Source organism: Apostichopus japonicus, chromosome 18, assembly GCF_037975245.1.
Source record: "Apostichopus japonicus isolate 1M-3 chromosome 18, ASM3797524v1, whole genome shotgun sequence".
NCBI classification, from domain to species: domain Eukaryota; kingdom Metazoa; phylum Echinodermata; class Holothuroidea; order Aspidochirotida; family Stichopodidae; genus Apostichopus; species Apostichopus japonicus.
This window is the reverse complement of record NC_092578.1, coordinates 6,922,672-6,943,959: the sequence shown is the minus strand read 5'-3', so window position 1 is coordinate 6,943,959 and position 21,288 is coordinate 6,922,672. Positions and strand designations below refer to the sequence as shown.

Below are 21,288 nucleotides of genomic sequence, written 5' to 3'. Positions count from 1 at the left end.
TGGTCACTTTTACCCTATCAAGCTTATTTGATTGATATCTTCATAAATCATCTGCTCTTGTCCGGACGACGAACCTGTATGTCGAGCTCCACGGATTATCCGTGTCCACGGTCATAATATTCTCTGAAATGAATTATCCTTCTTTCAGAGTCATATTTTTCTCTTCATCTTAAAATTCCTAATATTTCTCTTATCATCTCATTTTGTCAGGAATATTCAGCCCGGCAGCTCATGGGTCTGGTCAACTGTGCGGTCGGGAACAGAAGGACCAGGCATCGTATCTTAAATGTCATCGAAGAATTTGAAAAGGGCAGGCCGAGGTAGCAAACCATTTCATAAAAAAAGCAAGGAATCACAGGTCAAACTGTGACTGTTATTTTTTCAACCAGAACAAAAAACAAGAAAAAGCTTGTCTCACCAAGGAGGGAGGGACAGGGTTAAAAGTGTATTTTTTGGGCTGTTTGTGTCCAAATGTCTTAACCTTGAGTGTTTAGGTGACACTTGCATGGACAAGTGCTTCAGTAGTTGAAGTAATAATATTTGCTTTTTATATAGCGCTTTATACCAGCGATAGGTCTCAAAGCCCTTTACAGACAGTTATAGACAGTTACAGACAGTTATATTACCCCTGGTCAATGATAACATGTCCCAGAGACAATCCCTCTAGTCGGCAGCAGTTATATACTGCGCCCAATGAGAAGTTACCTCACAGGTACCCATTTAACCCCTGGGTGGAGAGAGGCAAGTGAGATAAAGCATCTTGCCCAAGGACACAAAGTAATGATCTAGGCAGGAATCGAATCAGCAATCCTTGGATCACGAGTCCGACGCCTTAGCCAATTGGCCACTACGCTCTCAACTATTGTCTTCGATGGACATTAGGTTAGCTGACCTCGAATATAATTCAGTGTCGTAAGGTCATAAGGTTGGTTCGAGTGACCCCACTTTGTATTCTGTTTATTCTGAGTATAAAAAAAAACTTTACTTTTTCAATTTTGTAACTATCACTTAAAGACGCTTTCCAGGGTTGTCAATTAACTTGAGTGATAATGTTTAAAGAAGCATACAAAGCATTAAAAACATATTAAACAAAACATACTTCACATTATTATTTATAAACTCTTTCAAACAGAGTGGAAAACGCCCAGCAATTTGATATTAGGCCTTACAATATTTATTAAAATGTAGTTTGTATAGGGAGGGCCAAAAGATAATCAAAAAAAGTGTTTCTATAGTATTTGTGTCAGTTTTTGTCACAAATAAAACCTGTCATGTGAACTGAAAGGTATTAATATTATTTATATGAGATCTGATCATAACATAACAGAAAACTGCTATGTCGGATTGTGAATTGACTGCAGGTTTGCTTTAAAGGATGCTGTAAGTTTTTTTTTTCTTTTTTCTTGTAAATCTTGATGTAATGTAGGGGGTAATGAATAGGCTGCCCAGGGGCCAAATATGACCCTGGAATATAATGCAGACCCTTAAGGGCCTAAGGCTTCAGCACCCTACTGGCCTAATCTGCTTTTTGTTTGATCCAGATATAGTGAGAGTTTGATCCTGTTTGGCCCCAGTAGCTCCAACCAGCTGTTCTTCTGCCCCCCCCCCCAGACACCCATAGAAATTGGTTTTAGAACCTGTTGTGTTGTATTTTGGAACCTGTAATGTTGTAACTATTAAAGCCAAAAAAAATGAATCTAACTTGCATTTTGTTCGATCCATATATAGTTAGAGTTTGATCCTGTTTGGCCCCAATAGCTCCTCCAACCAGTGGTTTTTCTGCCCCTCACAGAAAATCATTTGGGAACCTGTTGTGGTGTGGCATTGGAAGCTATAATGTTGTAGCTATTAAAGCCAGAAAATAAAACTTATCGTTGTTCAGAGAGAGGTTATAAGGCCTCTATTGAACTGCCCCTTGTTCCTATGTTGATTTTTTCCCCCTGTTTTTCTTTCAATCTTTTGGAATATTATTCATGTTGTACACTGTGGGGTATTTTCTTCTTTTTAACATATTTGCAAACATATCTGATAACAGATTCGATGCAAAACGAGACATTTTAGACAGTTTCACTATGTTTGCTTAAGTTTTGATTCAAGTGGTCTGTGATCTTTTATTGTAAGTTTCAGACGTTTGAATTATTTTATTCGCTTCAAGAATCGGTCTCCATAGACAAGGGGATATTTATGGTTCAGACTGATTTGATTCGGGCCTTTGTGAAAACGGTCCTGAAGTTACATGTTCAGGGTCTCTCTTTAACATTCATGCTTTGAAAGCAGAGTTTTAGACCATATCCCCAAACTTGATGTATCCTCTTTTATTAAATATTCACTATTATTGTAATCCAAGTCAGTAGTGAACATATTATGGATCATTTTATTATCAGTGAATTGGGAAATCAATTTATTACAACCTTTTTCAGTTTGTAAATGACTTTCATGGGTTGGTAGATGGGTTTAACCTTTCAGAATTTTGGTGTAAAAGCCTGTTGTTGTTGTCATTTCCAGATAACCTTTGTCACTTTGGAGTAGAAATTAATGTGAAAATTAGACCTCCCAAATGGTGTTCATTATCCTTGGCACTTTCAATTTCTTTTGTTTAATATACAAGCATACTCTTTCAATCCATACAGATTCATCTACTAATACTTCAATACCATTCCTGATTTATGTACAGTTCAATGGTCATCCTTTGTGAAAACATCAAAATTTAAGGGATCAAAATTCCCTAAAAATCTCAAATTTGTTTTTCGTCTAAAAGTTGTGCATAGAAAGAAGTGAGACTTGCATTTCTAATGAATTTGCCCCTCACTTTGATGACAACCTGAACACCTATTTGTCAATGTTTAAAGCAGCATTTTGCGTCCTTTTCTATGATATTTCTCAACCTCACTGACTCCACTATGCCATAACGACATACATAACTAGCTTATCTATTTAAATCTTACTTCAAATGGTGGCATAAAAGTCGAAAAATTTGCAACTTTCAACTTTGTTTTTCTCCAAGATATTTTCCGTTGGGATCCCAACTAACCTCGCCCATAATATGAATATTTAAACACTACGAACGTCATTGACCAATACGTAATCCAACACCAAGCTTGATTTGTGTAGTCTATATGGCAGTTGTACTAGAGAGTTCCATAACAACTCCCTGGTTGTGCCAACGCAAAGTCTTGAATCTATTTTTAGCAACGGCTCATAACTAAACCTGCATCTCTGATTGGTTGAATTCAAACTAGTGGGTTTGGGTTCTGTATGCGATTAATATTAAATGTGGAATTTTGTCGTGGATACTTTTCTCATTCTCTGCAAATATCCTTAATTACTCGCCAATTAACGATGTTGGCAGGGAAAAACTTGGCTGATATCTTAGTTTGCTGTTTTGTGATTGATATATGTGAAAATCTCGATGGACATGTCAAAAAAATAGAAAACGGCGACCAAACGCAAAATGCTGCTTTAAATGATTACTGAATGTAATTTGTAATCTATAAATAGCATCATTAGAATGAACTTTTCTTGCCATATTTAAATTGCAAGGCATTTGGACTTTTGTATCTTATCAACGAGTGAGTCGATCAACTTTCCCCCTTTATTTCTGGATGTTAGCAGATGAAGATTATTTCAAAGTAAAATTTCGCATTTTAAAACTTGAAGGATTGTTCCTTCTATGTGCGAACTACCACCCTGGTCCACCATTAAGAGGAAGGTAACAGGCCTAAAAAATTGCGCTATTAACTGGCTAAAATGCCAGTGGATTTTGCCATTTGCTGGTAGAAAATAATGTGGGGGGGGGGATTTTTCTGCCGGTAGACATTAGAACATATACATATGATAGGTCGGTGTCGATAATCATCAAAATAACAAATCCTCATGATTTTTGCACCTAACATACTGTAATTTCTGTATGACTGCATGTATTATCGGGGTGCTCTCAAAGTTTGTATAGGAAATGGATATTTGTTGTAAATTCAGGAAAATGCCAGTGAGAACTTGATTTTAGGCATGTAGAATTCATAAGCACTTGCATTTCTTAAAAGTGGAGGATCCTTCAAGACTAAAATGATTGTTAAGTACATATGTCTTTTAGTTTGAAGGTGGTGGGGGGGGGGAGATTGGTAAACAGGAATGGGGGTATCCCAATATTTGTGATATATTATAGACTTGTTCAGAGTGCAACTGAGTTACAAAGGGAACATAAAGTACAGCTTTTGAGGTAAACAAGAAACCAAGTGAGTACAACTATAGCAACCCCAAAAAGATTGGACACTTGATCTGTGTAGCACCTCCTATTCTTAAAACAAGCTTGAGCTATACTACTTCTGCTGGCTTTGGGCTCCATCAAGTTTTCATTTTGTTTTGAAAATGTGACATTTTGTTTAAAACATTGTTTTTTAAGCTGGCATTTGTTTCCTTGAGGTACAAGTATACACTTGTGGTACTTACTGCAACAAGCTAAGAATGTAGTAATTCATTGCATGGTTGGATACATTCCATTTTCAAGCACAACTGCATTTTAGGACATTACAAACTCCCATAGGGGGAGCATGATCGTGTTATTGCACAAGACTAGTGTAAAATGAATTGTCATGTACTTAACCTTACCATACCAAATATGAGCTGTCTGTCATAAACACCAGACAATGGTAAGATAATACAGTTGCATATCAGAAACATGATAAACGATCTCATTGCATATCGACTGAGTGCTGGGTGTTACTTTAATTCAGCAATTAAAGGGATTTTCTGTTGGCTGAAGTTGATTGCTTTGCAAAATAACTATAAAAAAAATTGAATGTTTAGGCCAAAACCACATCCTCATAGCATTTTAGTATCTCAAAGCTATGAATATTCAAAGGTTGTGCTATTGTGTAATTTTTTGTATCTGGCAACAGCAGAATGAATGATGTCATCAAGGCACTCTGAAAATGTCTGTTTTTTCTTAATAATAATATTGTCAATCATTTAACCACACAGGATAAAGAATATTTCTACAAAAATGATACATTTTGATGAAATTTTGAAGTACAGCGAATTTGGACAGCCTAAGTAAAGCTTTTGAAGAACTTTGCCCAGATGACATTACAGACTCCTCAACTGTGATTCAACTTGCTGGAGTTGTTGAAGGTTTAGTCAATCAAAATAGGTTACATTCAATCAACTATATCTCAAGTTACTTAGGGCACAATATTGAGATGCGGTTTTTCAACATTGTGGAATATTTTTCTCTTTAATATAAGTTGTTTGACACCAGAAAATCATTCAACATGAACTGGAAGTCACCATGTGACTTTGACTTACTGGTGACAGGTTTTTTCGTTCTTGGTGGTTATTAGCAAATGTAACACAGATTCACCGATAAAGTGACACAATTTCTGTAAAGAAAACTAAACAAAGCGTTTATCATTTTTCTATCATTTATTTTTCATTCTCTCAAAGTGGCAAAATAAAATTGCATAGACAATTTCTCATTGACCTCAAATATTATTATCATGTAATAAATTTAATGTCCCTCAAAATTTGGATGTTTAAGTCATTCAGATGAAATACAAATGATTCGCTGAATTTAATTCTAATATTTGAATCACTGTCATAAATCATAATCCCATTGGTATATTCATTAGTTATGATAACATGAAATATGTGGTCACTTGTAAATATTGTTGCCTATTATATGTGAATAAAGATTTATGTGAAAACCCTTTTAATAATATTGCATTTTGTGTGAATTTTTCATTATTGTTACATAACAATCTTTTTGTTCATTTAGTACACACTCTTGAATTAGGTTGTTATTAGAGACTGATGTAAGAGGTCATCAGTTTTGCTCCAAATTCACTAGAAATTATAAAAAAAAATATATAAATATATATTAAAAAAGTGATAATCACTCATGTGTGAACTTCAACAGTAGAATCTTTTCCCTTTGTAATTAATTAAAATTTAAAAATATAAAAACAAAAGACATCTTATCGTCTGATTTGGCTTAAGTGCTGTTTGTGTTACTTGGAGGTACAAAAGTTATGCAATTTAATTTGATTAATTCCCCCAAACCACCATGATTTTTTTCTGCATATAAATTCTCTTCTTAATATATTACAGGCTCCCAAATTTTTGGTTTTCTTTTAGTACAAAAATACACACAACAGAAAAAGAGAAAAATGACCAATGTTCCGAAAAGTCTTTGCGCATCCGTTGATGTTTAAATGACTGGTGCAAAGAAGAGGACATGTTACTATTAGCATACCTCAGTAAGTCTTAAACATTATAGAGAAAGCTTGATTTAATGTGTTTATGTATTAATACTTCTTGGTACATAGCAATGAAACAACATAACAACATTGTGTGTGATTCAAATGAAAATGACAAAGGGGGAAAACGCACAAATTTCTTAAAATTTGGAACAGTATGTAATTTTTACAAGTTTCAGTATTTCCAAAGTATAAACTATTGTAAAAGCCACCTGTGGGGAGGGGCCTGTACTGTGAAGCCACTGTTGTGTACCTAGATCATATATACCGACGGAGTATGTCTTACTAATATGCAATACGTTTATTTATAACAAAGTTTAGAGAAGTCAGACCAAAGTACAACTAATGAGAATTACCCCTCCATTTCCAGTATGACTCCATAGTGATTGCCAGGTAACATATACCTAATTTTGTTGAAGTGACAAAAGGCACACTTTAAAATTTACAAGGCAATCATCAGGTACAAAGTATAAATTGGTCCTGAAGCGACGGTCTTATATTTTACGATACCATCATTTATACTGGCTGAAACGATATATCCGCACTCACATTGCATTTGTAGTCATATCATAATGCACAAAAACCATCTTAAAATATAGACATGATTATTCAATGTTGAAAGTATCCGGTAGTTAAAGTACTTCTTCGGATATCTTTCTGCGCACCGATCAGAAATACTTGGCACGAATGGAATGCAAAGAATCAAGTTTTGGAATTGCCAAATTACATATGCATCGATGGTTTCATGACACCATAACAGAATCAGTCTGTCATCATCAGTTGGGGCTGATTTATATGCCGGGATATTGGAACACAGCTGCAGCTCCCATGCCAGTACCCATGCACATAGATACAACTCCATAACCCCTGGAAAAAAAAATAATAAAAACAAAATTTATGATTATGTTTCCATCTGATTGGCTCTCTTCAAACTATAATAACCGATTTATATGCAAAGAAGACAAGGTGTTTATAAAAGTTTTTTTTCCACTTTTAAAGTTTGATTCATAAGAGTGGTCTGTTGCAAGGTTTGTCCTACGTGCATAAAAATATATATATATATATATATATATATACTCACGGTTTCCCTCTTCTCTTCAGTTCGTGGAGCAGTGTCGCGATCATGCGAGCCCCGGTGCAACCGAGAGGATGACCCAATGCAATGGCGCCCCCTTTCGGATTTACCTTCTCTTTTGGGATGCCAAGTTCATTCACGCACCAAACAGCCTAGTGTTAAGAGTCAGAATGATAAATATGAGAATGTGCATGTGTGTGGATCATGTACATATATAATTGTCACAATGAATGATACAATTTGGGGTCAAGCATATTTCACATCATATTAATTACCTGACTCGCAAACGCTTCGTTGATTTCAAAGATGTCGATATCGTCCAGGGTCAATCCTGAAAAAAAGGAGGAATCACATTTAAAGGTTATTCTTGTACCACATTTGTTTTCTGCAGTATACTCTCCTGATCAATCTAGATCATTTCAGATAACATGGCCGTGTAGTATTTTCAAGCTAATATAGAGGGTATTTCCTCTGGAATAAGGTAAAGTGGCCTCCTGCCCCCATCCCTCCCCTTCTACCAGTCCCTAGTCAACTCCCTTTCCAGCACACCTATTGGTCAGAGTAAAGAAACTCAAGAAAGACTACCTCAGCAATCCTATCAACGGCTTTCATCTATCAATCGTAAAGTAAACAACACCAAACACGACATGACCCTTTATAATTTCTTACCTGCTTTTTTCACTGCCTCTGGTATAGCATAGGCTGGTCCTACTCCCATGATATCGGGAGGCACACCCACCACAGCGTAGGAAACAAATTTACCGAGGACAGGCAAGTTGAGTTGTTTGGCCTTGGCTCTAGTAGAAAGCAAGACAGCCGCAGCACCATCGCTAACTTGACTTGAGTTGCCTAAAGAGTAAAGTGAAGTCAAATTTAACAACAAGAGCCCAAGGGCACTGTGGTTCCTTGCTTGGGGTATATATATGACAATACACATAATATTATGAAGCAAGATTGGGCTGGAAAAGTCCAAGTAATTGTGGTCCTACATGTTCCCATAAAGTAACCAACACTACAGCCAACACTTTTGTGATCACAAAATGTGATCGGATTTTTTTATCAAATGGCACTTTTGAGATCTAAATATGGCGTCGAAAGTGTAAGAAATATAAGACACCTACAAGCGTGTCAACAGATATGATAACAATGGTGACCTCAGATGACATGACCTTTAAGTTTCAAAATGTTCCACCACCCCATTCACAACTTGTCCCAAAATATCAACCATGTCACACCTTGGCATTGAGATTTAATTGCATTAAATGTCAAAAAATTAACTTTGAACTTGTATGTAACGTAAAACACAAAGGTCACCCTGAGGTCAACATGTTGACATTTTTGATTGGTGAGACGTGAATATAGCAAATCAAAATATAAAAATTTCAAACATTTTTTCTTTGCCCATTTTCTCCCCCCATAATACTACTTTTTTAACATTAGCTGACCTTTGGTGACCTTGGATCACATGACCGTTAAGTTTGAAAATATTCCCCTATACCATTTGCAACTTGTCCAAAAAAATCAACCTTGTCACACCTTGGCACTGGGAGTTATTAATCCCCAAAACACGAAAAGGTCACCAGAGGTCAAATTGAGGTCAAGGGTCACCCAGATGCGGGTCGGCAATTGGATTACACTGAAGCAACTCCCAACCCTAACGGACAATTTGTTCTCAAGTTGTACCAAAAATACTAGTTTTTTATCATTAATTGACCTTTGGTGACCTTGTATCACATAACCGTTAAATTTGAAAATATTCCCCTATACCATTTGCAACTACTCCAAAAATATCAACCTTGTCACACCTTGGAACTGGGAGTTATTGCATTAAATGTCTGAAAATTAACTTTGACCTCATATAACTTCGCACACGAAGGTCACACGGGGGTCAACCAATTGACATTTATGATCAGAAGTTGCCTTTAACATCTGAAAATAGCATCGAAACTGTAAAAATCCACAAAACACTAAAAAGGTCACCAGAGGTCAAATTGAGGTCAAGGGTCACCCAGATGCGGGTCGACAATTGGATTACATTGAAGCAACTCCCAACCCTAACGGACAATTTGTTCTCAAGTTATCGTAAAAATACTAGTTTTTTATCATTAATTGACCTTTGGTGACCTCGGATCACATGACCGTTAGGTTTGAAAATATTCCCCTATACCATTTGCAACTTGTCTCAAAATATCAACTGTGTAACACCTTGGCACTGGGAGTTATTACACTAAATGTCTGAAAATTAACTTTGACCTCATATAACTTAACGTACAAAGGTCACCTTGGGTCAACTTATTGACATTTTTGATTGATGAGACCTAAATTAGAGCATCAAACTATAAAAATTCAAACATTTTTTTCTTTGCCCATTTTCTACCCCCAAAATACTAGTGTTTTGACATTAATTGACCTTTGGTGACCTCGGATCACATGACCGTTAAGTTTGAAAATATTCCCCTATACCATTTGCAACTTGTCCAAAAATATCAACCATGTCACACCTTGGAACTGGGAGTTATTGCATTAAATGTCTGAAAATTAACTTTGACCTCGTATAACTTCGCACACGAAGGTCACACGGGTGTCAACCAATTGACATTTTTGATCGGAAGGTACCTTTGATATCCAAATCTAGCATCAAAACCAAGCATTTTCTTTTTTGCTCGTTTCCTCACAAAATAAGCACATTTTTTCTAATGTGACCTTTGACCTTGGTTTCAGATGTAGTTTAATCTCCTGATTCCAAAAAACAAAACGAAAAGTCTGTACAACCGTCCTAACTCCGACCGAAAAACTTTGACCTCATATAACTTCGCACATAAAGGTCACACAGGGTCAACCTATTGACATTTATGATCAGAAGGTACCTTTGACATCTGAAAATAGCATCGAAACTGTAAAAATCCCAAAAACACGAAAAGGTCACCAGAGGTCAAATTGAGGTCAAGGGTCACCAAGATGCGGGTCGACAATTGGATGACATTGAGGCAACTCCCAACCCAAACAGACAATTCGTTCTCAAGTTATCGCAAAAATACTAGTTCTTTATCATTAATTGACCTTTGGTGACCTCGGATCACATGACCGTTAAGTTTGAAAATGTTCCCCTAACCAGTTCACAACTTGTCCCAAAATATCAACCTTGTCGCACATTGGCACTGGGAGTTATTGCAGTTTTAATATTTTCGGTTTTTGGACCATAACTGACCTTTGGTGACCTTTGTGAGCACCAAAAACAATAGGGCACACCTTCTCCATATGGCGGATCTAAAGTCCAAGTTTGACCTCAATCCAACATTCCCTTATTGAGATAGAGCGTACCCAAGCGTCACAGACGCACACACACACACACACTCACACACACACACACACACACACACACACGCCAACCTGACTGCATAGGTTCCTTTTGCTAAAGCAAGGAACCAAAAATAATTTTAAAAAAATTAAAAAGGGATTGTAAAAAAAAAAAATGTTGGCAGATTTAATTTAGACAGCACAATACTTAAAGAGATCAAAATAATTAAATATTGAAAATAATGAAACCACAATTCTATGTCAAACAGTAAATTTGATGGATTTTATACACATTGCAGTGGTAGATACCAATTTACTAGCAAACACTTATTTTCTTCACAAACTGTCTGGCAAAAATTTCATCATCATCAATGGGGGGTGGGGGGGGGCAGCTCTTTTGCATCCATGTTCCATCCCAACCCCTGTCATGTTGTAATGTTTTTTCACTAGCTGCATAACACAAAGAGGAGTGATTAAGCTGCTCTAAATGTTTCTATAACTTTAAAGAGTAGGATGACTTGAAAGCAAACGAGAAGCATATTCAATTGAAGCACATGGGTGGGGGAGGGGGGGTAAGGGGAGGGGAGGGGAAAAAATAACATTATTGTTAGTCAGTTTTACATTTGTTATCCCTTTGTTTGCTTTGTCAAAATTATCAGTGGTGTAAATAACTCAATAATGTGACAGCATTCTCACGTAATGTTGAAAATAAACTGATCGTTACCAGCTGTGGAGCAGCCGTCCGGTATGAAAGCTGGTTTAAGTTTAGCGAGTCCTGCCAAGGTTGTCTTGGCCCTCACCCCTTCATCTTTACTTATCTACCAAAATGGTAAAAGCAAAACAGAAAAAGAAAGGGGAAAATGAAAAGAAAGTGTGTAAAAACTTGTTAGTTCCAGAAAAATTAAATCAATTAAGTTTTCAACAAGATTGTTTAGTGACGGTAATATTTTACGATACCTAACACCGAAGCTTGGATGCGACATGACCACTTTTCAAAACTCAGACATGGTTTGGCTGGTTTTGGTCAGAGGAAGGCACATCATAAATCTAATGACTAAACTAATCTTTGAAAAGTAGTCCCTTGAGGCTTTTGTCAAAATTAATGTTTCTAAAACAAACATCTATCAAATTTTTCTCATTTTATTTTCACAAGGAAAAATTTACTTCTCCCTCTTCGATCAATCCTCTGTGCCTTATATATATATGTAAATTAAGTTGACACATTTTGTCGGGTGATGATGCTGGGTCGTCAACATCAAATATTTGTCTAACAAATCTTTAAAAAAATTGGAATATAAATCGTTTTTGACTAAATGGTTTTACAATGCCAACAATGTCCATCTTGATAAACTAGAGAATGTGCTATTTAACAACATGTCTTTTTTTTCTGACACATCAGACTGCAATGGTGGGCTTGAGGGTCAAGGGTCACGCAATAAACCTTAATCCTTGTTGATAATGAATCAGACAGCCTCTGATATCAACCGTACCGTGACTTGCTGTTCCATGCCAGACATATCTCGGACCATCGTAGTCATGGGCACGATCTCTGCGTCGAACCAACCTTCACTTTGGGCTCTCGCAGCTCTGAGAAAAGAAATTCAGAGATATAAAACGACGCAAATCATTGAGGAAGCAGTTGTGAGAAAATCTGAGAAACAGAGAGATTTACTAATCTCAAATTAATTAGAGTTACACAGCAAATATAGATATTACTTTTCACACACTTTACTTTGAAATGAATGGATTAGAAGAATCATGACGTTATCCCACGGATATATTAATAACACATCAGAGAACATTTCTGCCATTATAACCTACACGATAACAAAGTCAAGTATACACAAAACCCACACTGATTCTGAAACAGGTTGTGTGTAGTCTCTAACATAAAGAGTTAAAGAACAATGTCAAAGTATAAACTACATGGAAAAACAATGCTTACGATGTTAAATGAACAAAGAAAAAACAAAACAATTAAAATACCCCCTTCCCCCCCCCCAAAAAAAAGTGTCTTACTTCTGTTGGGACTGTAAGGCAAACCTATCCTGCTCTTCTCGTCCGATATTGTACCTACTTGCGACATTCTCAGATGTGATGCTGTTTTAAAAGGAAATACATTTGAAGAAGAACAGCTTAAAGATCTTTATTCAAAAATCACGCTTGCGAAATGTAAAATTGCCTTGCCGATCAATTACAAGATAAGACCCCAAAAAGCCAACAGTCTTTGTGATTCCTTACACACATTTCATGTAAAAAGGTTCACGCTAAACGGTGCACTGGACAAGGGCGTAGGAACCAGGGGGGCTGGGGGCGCCAGCCCCCCAGTGAAAAATATGGTGGGGCGGAAGTATCATTCCGCCGCCCGCTTCACAAGTCAGAAAACCCCTTTTTCATTCCAAGTGAGAAAAAAACCTCATTTGGAGCACCAAATTGCATCTAAGGCCAGGTGAAAATGCAAAATTATTTACAAAATGGAATGGGTGTTGAAGTGTGCTATATTGCACCCAAATTGCATCTGAGGCCACCTGGAAATGCAAAAAAATTCCAAAGGGGAGGGGGACACCCCTCCCCTTAGACCCCTCCCCCGGGCCGGCCATCAGTCTTCAGCCCCCCACTCAAAAGTACCTTCCTACACCACTGGCACTGGACACGTCTAAACTGAGACGGCAGCGATGGCCATTACTACGGTCACGAACACAAAAGAATGACCACGGTCAAGAGGTTGGGTCAAGAGGTCGGGTCAAGAGGTCAAGGCAAGTTGTTCTGACTGCTGTCCATTTTACTAGATGCACTTCACATCTCACGATACGAACTATTTCACATTCATGAAGAGCTTCTTAACTTATTTGAAAAAAACAGCCCAAAAAATGTGATCAAAACAAAAACACAATCATTTTAATGTGTGATGCATATCATTTTACTTTCTTTACTACGAGGTATCCTGTTTAAGCTTTCTCCCAATCGGAAAACCCCTAGAACTTATTTATGCAAGAACAGTGACCATTTTCCGATGCTATGATTATGATAGAAATATCAGTGCTCACCCCATTGGTAAGAGACAGGCTTGTGCTTTCTCATTCTCCATGATCTTCTCATGAACATATTGTCTCATGCCATCCTGCTTGTTCAACGACATGCTCTCCATCCTGAACCGAATTTAATAAAAAAGTTTGAAAAAAGAGGTAAACAAAACGAACAAATCTCTACACCTGATCCAACCATGATGCAACACTTGTGCAAATCTGTCCTGACATTTGTAAATACTTTTTATATAATTTTTACAAAACAACAGCAATGATCATGTCAATGTCTGTAAAATTTATACACTAATTCATTATCCTGTTAATGAAATTCCATCTAAACATAAAAGACAAAACAAATAAGTTAATAAGTAGTGCAAAGTCAATATATAGTTTTTGTTAATTGTGACAGCATCCCAACACAGGGGTTGGGGGGAGAGGGGCCTGCAGGGGGCCATAGCCCCCATAGTTTTCACAGCAATGATTTTCATTAGATCATGCTGCAGCAGTTTTAACACCACCCAACATGACTCGAAAGCATGATGTTAAAAAATTAATAACTTGATCGATCCCCGTCCCCAAGCTGCATAAAAACTACAGATAATGTCTGGAAAGATCTTACAATCTTCAGAAAATGTTTGCACGACCCAATTTTGGGTTCATGCTCTATAGTTTGCTGCCGGTCACTCTACACCAGGGGTGGGCAACTTTTTGAATGAATGGGCCAGATGTAAGGAGTGAAAAATTGACTGGGCCGCACCTAACCAACGACCTGCTGTTGATTTCAAACCTTTGATTCCGAGGACTTTCAAGCAATTGGTTCGTGTACTTAATCTGTATTCACACAAACATATTGTCAATACAGTACAGTTGATAATTAATGGGGAAAATAGGCCTACCTGACAGCATCATTAGTGCCGATAAATTTTAAGCAGCTAGCTCGTTTTTTTTGTGATGATGTAAAATAGATTGACTTTTTTTCTTTTTCTTGAGACATCTCACGGGCCGCAAAAAAATCACTGGCGGCCTGCATGTGGCCCGCGGGCCGTAGGTTGCCCACCCCTGCTCTACACCATATCGTGTGGCTGTGCATTTACAGGATTAAAGCTCTCACCCTCCAGCAATGGCGATGTCATATGCCCCGATCTGGATCTGTCCTGCGGCAGTCGCAAATGCTTGTAGACCAGATGCGCATTGCCTGTTGACTGTCGTGGTAGGAACCGTGTGAGGGAAACCACTAGAATGAAGTAAAGACAAAACACAAACAAAAAACATGGAAAGTTTATTAACTGTATTGAGAGTCACCGGAAAAAACATAACTGTGTAACCATTTACAAAAAGCTTGCTCCAGAAGTTATAATGAAGTTGACTGCTTTTTCATTTGAAACAACATTTGAAAAATAAACCCTTTAAAGAGCAGTTTGCAAAGGTGTTAAGACAGGCCCTACACAACCCAGGGCTATATTAGGTAGTTAATTGTCATTAAAGTTAATACCTAATGTTGCCCTCCAAATGAGAGGCTTAATAACATTCATAAATGGAATTGCATAAACTTTTGCCCTCATCTAAAGGACTAGTCCATCTATAGCATATATACAGCATACCCTAAAACTTGAAAATACTAATCTATTATTTGTTTTGAGTCAGTAAAGATAAGAATAACTTAGACATCAATTCAAGTTCAACACCACACTACAAACACTAGCAAAACATTTTTTTCTTTTTAAAGATATTTAAGGTAAATGGTTTGATAATTGTCTGTTTTTCGCATCCTTCTTTTCTTTCCTGTCTCTGTCGGTCTTCTTTAGGTTTTATCTGTTCTGTGATGAAGGAGACGTTGGTGAAAAATACTTGGCAAGAACGTTAATCTACAGAAAGACAGAGTAACTACTAAATATTGCTCACCTGAAGAACATTCCTGTCCTTGAAAGGAGAGCACCTGAGCCGAGACAGGAGACATTGCCGACCACGATGTCGCCGATAATTTCTGGATTTACTTTAGTCTGATCGAGGACGGCGTCCAAAACAGTCGAAAGCATCACATCGATAGGTGTATCCTAACATTATGGATATATACATGTAGGTTTATGCAATATAAATTAAAATCCAAGATTCAATATTTTCACAAAGTTATCAGAAATAGTCATATGTATGTTGTTCGACATTTCTGCCATTGGTCGATTTAAAGGTGATTACTTAATCTGTTTTCAGATGATTTTGTATCAAAATTAACTGCTTTGAGATCAATATTCTTTTGTTGCTGATTCCAGTGGCAATAAAGGTCAAACTTTATTTAACCATTGTCAAGGGACAATAGGTGGGTGAGGATGGGGCAAAAGGGTGAGAGGGGAGGGAGAGGAGACTTCATAAATGCATAGGAAAGGAAATAAGGTATACCCCCAAAATTGCCACAAAGACATTCAATTTTTTGTCCCTTTTAGGATTTAATTACTAATGTTGTACTACAAAATCCTAAACAAAAACATTGCATCATGTGACTTTAGTAAGCAATGTATCTTTATTTCATGACAAAACATTAGGTCTCCCTCTGTTATGGGAGGTGGAGGGGAAATTATGAGAGGGCAAAAAATCTGTTCATATTTTAAACCAAACAAAGAATGCAATTCACATTTATCTCTGTGTTGATAATTCAGATTTTTAGCACAAGAGTTTCTTCCTAGCACCTGAACAAAAAAAAGAAGATGTTTATAAAATTAACTTTCAGGCAAAATGTGAGGGCAATTCCAATGACATATATATCCATATTAATCACAGTGGGTTGTACAGTCTGGGCACTAACCTTTAACATGCCCTTGTTTGCCTTTCCTATTGGAGTCCTCAGAGCTGAGAGAATGACAATATCTTCATCACTGACAGTCACTGCAGAGAACCCTCGGGTAGGCTGACCGGTCACTACCGTTCCCGGTAACGATGACTGACCAGCAGACGATGTCCTGGCTACCTGTCTTAATATAGTCCCAAATCTCTCCATCCTGTTATTGATGGCTATAGTGCGTAGTTACTGCTTCTTGGCTATATTCAGTCCAAGTTATTCAGGAATAATGTTACTGTACTTCTTGTCTGGTAAAAACAGAAGACGGTACAGGTCTCGTAGTGTATATAGTCAAGCTTAATGGTAAAGTCTGTGACTGCTGTATAACATCATCAAGGCCTACTAACTGACTGTAGTATACAATAAACAGTGGCCTAACCATAAAAGATAGACTCTCGTAATACAGTAACATGGTGATACTTTTGAAGTTCAATTGGACTTTATTTACATTGCCTAAGTTAATTAGGTTGCTCAATGGTTACACATCTTAATTCAAGAGGCCCAATTTGATCCCTGGAATTACCTTTATCTGATATCTGTATAGGCTGTATTTGTAGGTTCAAATTCCTTGTTTGCCATTTCCTTTAACAACACAAGCGACATGTCATAAAGACATGCAATCAATATGCATAGCCTGTAGTATTAAGGCATGGCATATCTAGGAAAAAGTTGCAATAACTATAGACATTTTCAGGACAGTTTTATTATCTTATCCAAGTGAGATAGAAATTGATCTGAAGAGATACTGTAGTAGGAATTGATCTAAAATTGATATTATCGTACTCACATTAGTGGTGCTATATGAACTTGGCTGATAGCACTAAGACTAACTTAATTCAATTCATTTATTCATCAAATCAGTGGTGTAGTACTTTATAGGCATTATACACGGTGAGATAATAAGAGTATCTTAAGACAGAATTTATGCTATAATGATAGGAAAACATAACATGTATGAGAATACAGTAACATAACCTTGTCACTGAAATGAAAGGAATAACCAGAGCGGATCAGTTTCAAAGAATCATAAATGTAGTTTAATGGCTACCTAATGAAACCAAAAAAGAGAGAGAGTGATAGAAAAGAGCAATGATCAATCTTATAACAGAACATACCTAACTGTGCATATACATCATAGTTATATAGTCTACCCTTACTACTTATAATACTGTACCAAACCAGCTGTACAAATTATTGTTGCATTGGTTCCAAGCAAGCAAATACTAGGTGCGAGATTGCAACACTTTTTGACTCTATGTGTGCTTGTACTTTTATTAATAGTTACTCACAGTATATTGCATATAAAGTAAACACACAGTTTGAAGTGATGCAAGTTACAAAATACCAATGTGTGAGTAGGTTTGCCATATATGCTGAAAAATCAGGCTTGTCCACTATGCAGGGTGATCATGTCAAACAAACGTAGAAATCATGCTATCGGTTAGACTATTTAGCTTTACCATGGGAAACAAGTACTTTCCTATTTTGAGGTATGCAGTAAATTATTGGAAATGTTAAGATAACTACCCAGTATCTGCACTAACAGTTTCTGTTGACAACTGATCATTTACAAAATATGCAGGGCAGTATGTATGACACTGTTGGCCTGTGTGTAACTAAGGATTATACTGCTAATACCATGAAATTGCAGAAATATAATCTTCAGCTATCAGAAGTTGATCCAGGAAATTGTGGCCCTAAGGTTGTTGAAGCCAACTACAATGTTAGTGGTTTCTTTAGACGCGAAACGGCGCATTCCTAGGTTTACTTGCCCTGTAATTTAGGTCTATAATAAGGTACATACATGTTTGGTTTTGCTAATATCCACTATGAATATTTCTGTGTGGGGTTGAAAAGAAGAGAGAATGCTTGCCCCAAACTCGCCCCCCCCCAACTTGGAACCACCACCCTCCCCTCCTGCTCCCCTGGATCTACACCTTATTATGTCATCTGGTTTTAACAGCCATCGATGAATTGTGGGATTTAAATTATTCTCCGCACACGGTACTTTCTGCTGAAAATTTCTTGTGCGGAAAACATATTTTTTTTCCCACTTGCATGTACACTATATTTTTCTTCAATTTTAGGAAACCAAATTCAGGATGATGAAAATAACATGAAAAAGTATCAAAGAAAGTCAGGTTAAGAAGAAACTATCACAAAAGATACTCCCTAAAGGATGAAACTTTATAACGTAAATTGTTACGACAGCTCACCTTTTTCACCTTACGCCATATTGAAAACTACAACCAAATAAGGTGGTGCTGCTTAAATTGATTATCACCGCCGCCATGCGCACTTGTACTAAATCATCATTCCTCTTCCAAATCTAAGCTACCCAAATAATAATCTAGTCTCGGAGCTACATTCTATCCTGCTACAGTCAAATTCTTCTCCATCCTCCTACTGTAAATCATTTCAATGTGCCTAATCAGTTCGGTATGCCATTCTGCTATTTTCCGCTGACAAAAACGTGTGCGGAAAGCAACATTTTGTGTCAGCGGAAAGTACCGTGCAGAGAATAACGGTAACCCGTGGCGTCAGCGATCACAGCATATACGTCAAAGTATATTAGAGAGACTTTGTGTGGACCAACACAGGTGTCTCAGTTTAACAGTTAAAAAGTAAAGCACTCTAATTTGGAACCAAAAAGCTCATCAGCTCTGCAAACCCACAGGAACCACCCTAGGACGATGTTCGGCCTACTCACGTACTTAGTGTAAGCTAGCAGTTTAGCTACGCCTAACTGGTAGCTGTTGTTAGGCTAGGCCTAGGAATAGATGATAAAATTTAAGCCCCAATATATTACAGAAAAAAAGTACAGAAATACTACTCACGAAGCTAAAATTAACCTTTACTTTAGATACCTTCCAATGTAAAAGATGGATTATGAACATCAAAAGCAAAATACCTTGAATGTATCCTCAAGTATGAAGTAACAATAATTGTACTGACTACGAAAAGATTGCCGAGAACTCTACGGCTAACCATATAGTAACTCTATGTACTGTGCTAACTTGGGTAACACTTCAAACTTACAGGTCTAAAGTAAGTTGAGTTCACGACCCTAGCCAGCTGAGAATGATATTGCGCAATAATATTTTCTTTTTTCCACTATTTTTATTAACTTAATTTAACTTGATTTGTTTTGTATTTTTATTTCTACTTATTATTGTTTTATTCTTCATCATGTAAAGCGCATTTGAATATATATATGTTATAGTATTTGCGCTATATAAGGAACCATAATAATAATAATAAGCAAAATGTGACCAGTTCGAGATCCTAATACATGTTATGTGTCGTTTTTGGATAAACTCCCTGGTATAACATAGATGAAGTAAACATATACATAACACGTTTTAAAAGCACCCCCTCTATTTCCAAATTAAGTAAATCAAGGGCAGCAAGCATGAATTTTAACTTCCGAGCTTATACAAAATTCTGCTCTCAACTTATATACAAAGAAACTAGAGTTTCGAGTACTGTATAATACTATGCCAATATTGAGGTACACGAAACTCAATTTTGTTTTGATCCATGTACTTTTCAGTACTCCGTATAAAAGGTCCAAAGTTAGAATTCGACTGAAGACATATTGTAAAAAGCATTTTGTGTAAAAACTGCCACTAACAAATCAAATGTATAATCTCAACATGTGTGTGCGGTACCAGGTAAAGTATAGTAGGACCATTGAGGTAAAAACAGACCTCCATGTTAGGACTCTCTGACGTGTGCCAAAGAGCGGAACTAATTGCTCCTCTTTTCACAGCAATATTAATCATGACGCTCAGATGAATTTCATTTTATGACCATATACGATCGCAAGAAATATTTTTTTTTTTCGTTACAGAATCATTTAGTCACAATGATAGCCTATAGTAAAACTAAATAGTACCGTTAACAATTTTCAACCAAATATGCAACCTTTTAATAACAAAAAGGTTCTTTTTAATTCCAAAAATGGAAAGGAAAAGAAAAGGATATTTTGTATTACCAAAAGATATATTATTTCTGATTAATGGAAACGGGCACTTAGCTTAAGTAAATTGCGATTTTTTCATTGATAATGTCGATAAGTTCAATTTCGTTACAATTTTATAGAAGACAGTTGTCGAGTGCCAAAGTTGCACGTGGATTAAGTCGTGTGTTTCCATCTTCCATTCAATCTCTATTGCGTTTCGAGACGATAGGAACGTGTCCGAACTGGTGTATACACTTTCCAAAATGTGTAAAATATGTGAAATAACTTTCCTTCACCTGAACTCAAAAACTAAAGTGAATTTGTTAATTTTCTCAGTGTTCATACACTAGGAATGAAATTGCTGTTTCTCACTTTGAGGGGAGGGGCAGCTGGTGTTTATAGGTTTGATTGTATTGAAGTATTTAATCCCTGAATTTTCTTCTACGTGGCTTCAATACACATAGACATAGGAGCCCAGTTTGATTGGGGGGGGGGGGGGCTGTAACGACTTGGCCGAAAAATATAACCAAATAACATTGGTGTGCATATCATATAGACACGAATTGGTTATTACATCGCATGCCAATTACATACAATCATTTGCTGTGTTATTAATTTATTACCCTCCCATATTGGTTAGATTTTGGGGGGAAGTCGTTGCAATAATAATGATAATAATAATAATATAAGTTTAACCATTGAAAAACACATTGCAATTTATCTTTCTTTCAGTAGGTGACCGAAAAATTCTCAGCATATTGCCCGAATTTTCCAAAAAGAATTGGATTGGAGGCTGCAACCCCCAGTCCCACCCCCTCCCCCCCCCCCCGCCTCCTACGCCTATG

At 36.9% G+C, this 21,288-nt stretch overlaps 2 protein-coding genes across 4 annotated transcripts in view; one reads left to right on the top strand and one right to left on the bottom strand.

Moving 5' to 3' along the window:
• The window catches only part of LOC139958477 (syndetin-like), a 33,539-nt gene extending 27,828 nt beyond the window's left edge, over positions 1 to 5,711 (top strand). The window contains exon 29 of the mRNA XM_071955566.1: positions 211 to 5,711. Coding sequence (XP_071811667.1) covers positions 211 to 324 — 114 coding nt within the window. The 3' untranslated portion in view covers positions 325 to 5,711. The remainder of the gene's footprint in view (positions 1 to 210) is intronic.
• Positions 5,408 to 19,546, bottom strand: LOC139958478 (3-ketoacyl-CoA thiolase B, peroxisomal-like). Of its 3 annotated transcripts, none has more exons than XM_071955567.1 (12): positions 19,391 to 19,546; positions 16,447 to 16,727; positions 15,552 to 15,703; positions 14,761 to 14,883; positions 13,671 to 13,772; positions 12,643 to 12,723; positions 12,114 to 12,210; positions 11,348 to 11,441; positions 7,996 to 8,175; positions 7,602 to 7,657; positions 7,333 to 7,478; positions 5,408 to 7,118 (listed from the first exon to the last, which is right to left on the bottom strand). In XM_071955567.1, the coding sequence occupies exons 2-12, from the start codon at positions 16,636 to 16,638 to the stop codon at positions 7,043 to 7,045; spliced, it is 1,299 nt and encodes a 432-aa protein (XP_071811668.1). In that variant the 5' UTR covers positions 16,639 to 16,727; positions 19,391 to 19,546; the 3' UTR covers positions 5,408 to 7,042. The 3 variants fall into 3 exon arrangements, with proteins under 3 accessions (XP_071811668.1, XP_071811669.1, XP_071811670.1); XM_071955568.1 differs by having other exon boundaries at positions 19,317 to 19,430; XM_071955569.1 differs by lacking the exon at positions 19,391 to 19,546 and adding an exon at positions 19,347 to 19,369.
• Between the last annotated feature and the right edge of the window lie 1,742 nt (positions 19,547 to 21,288).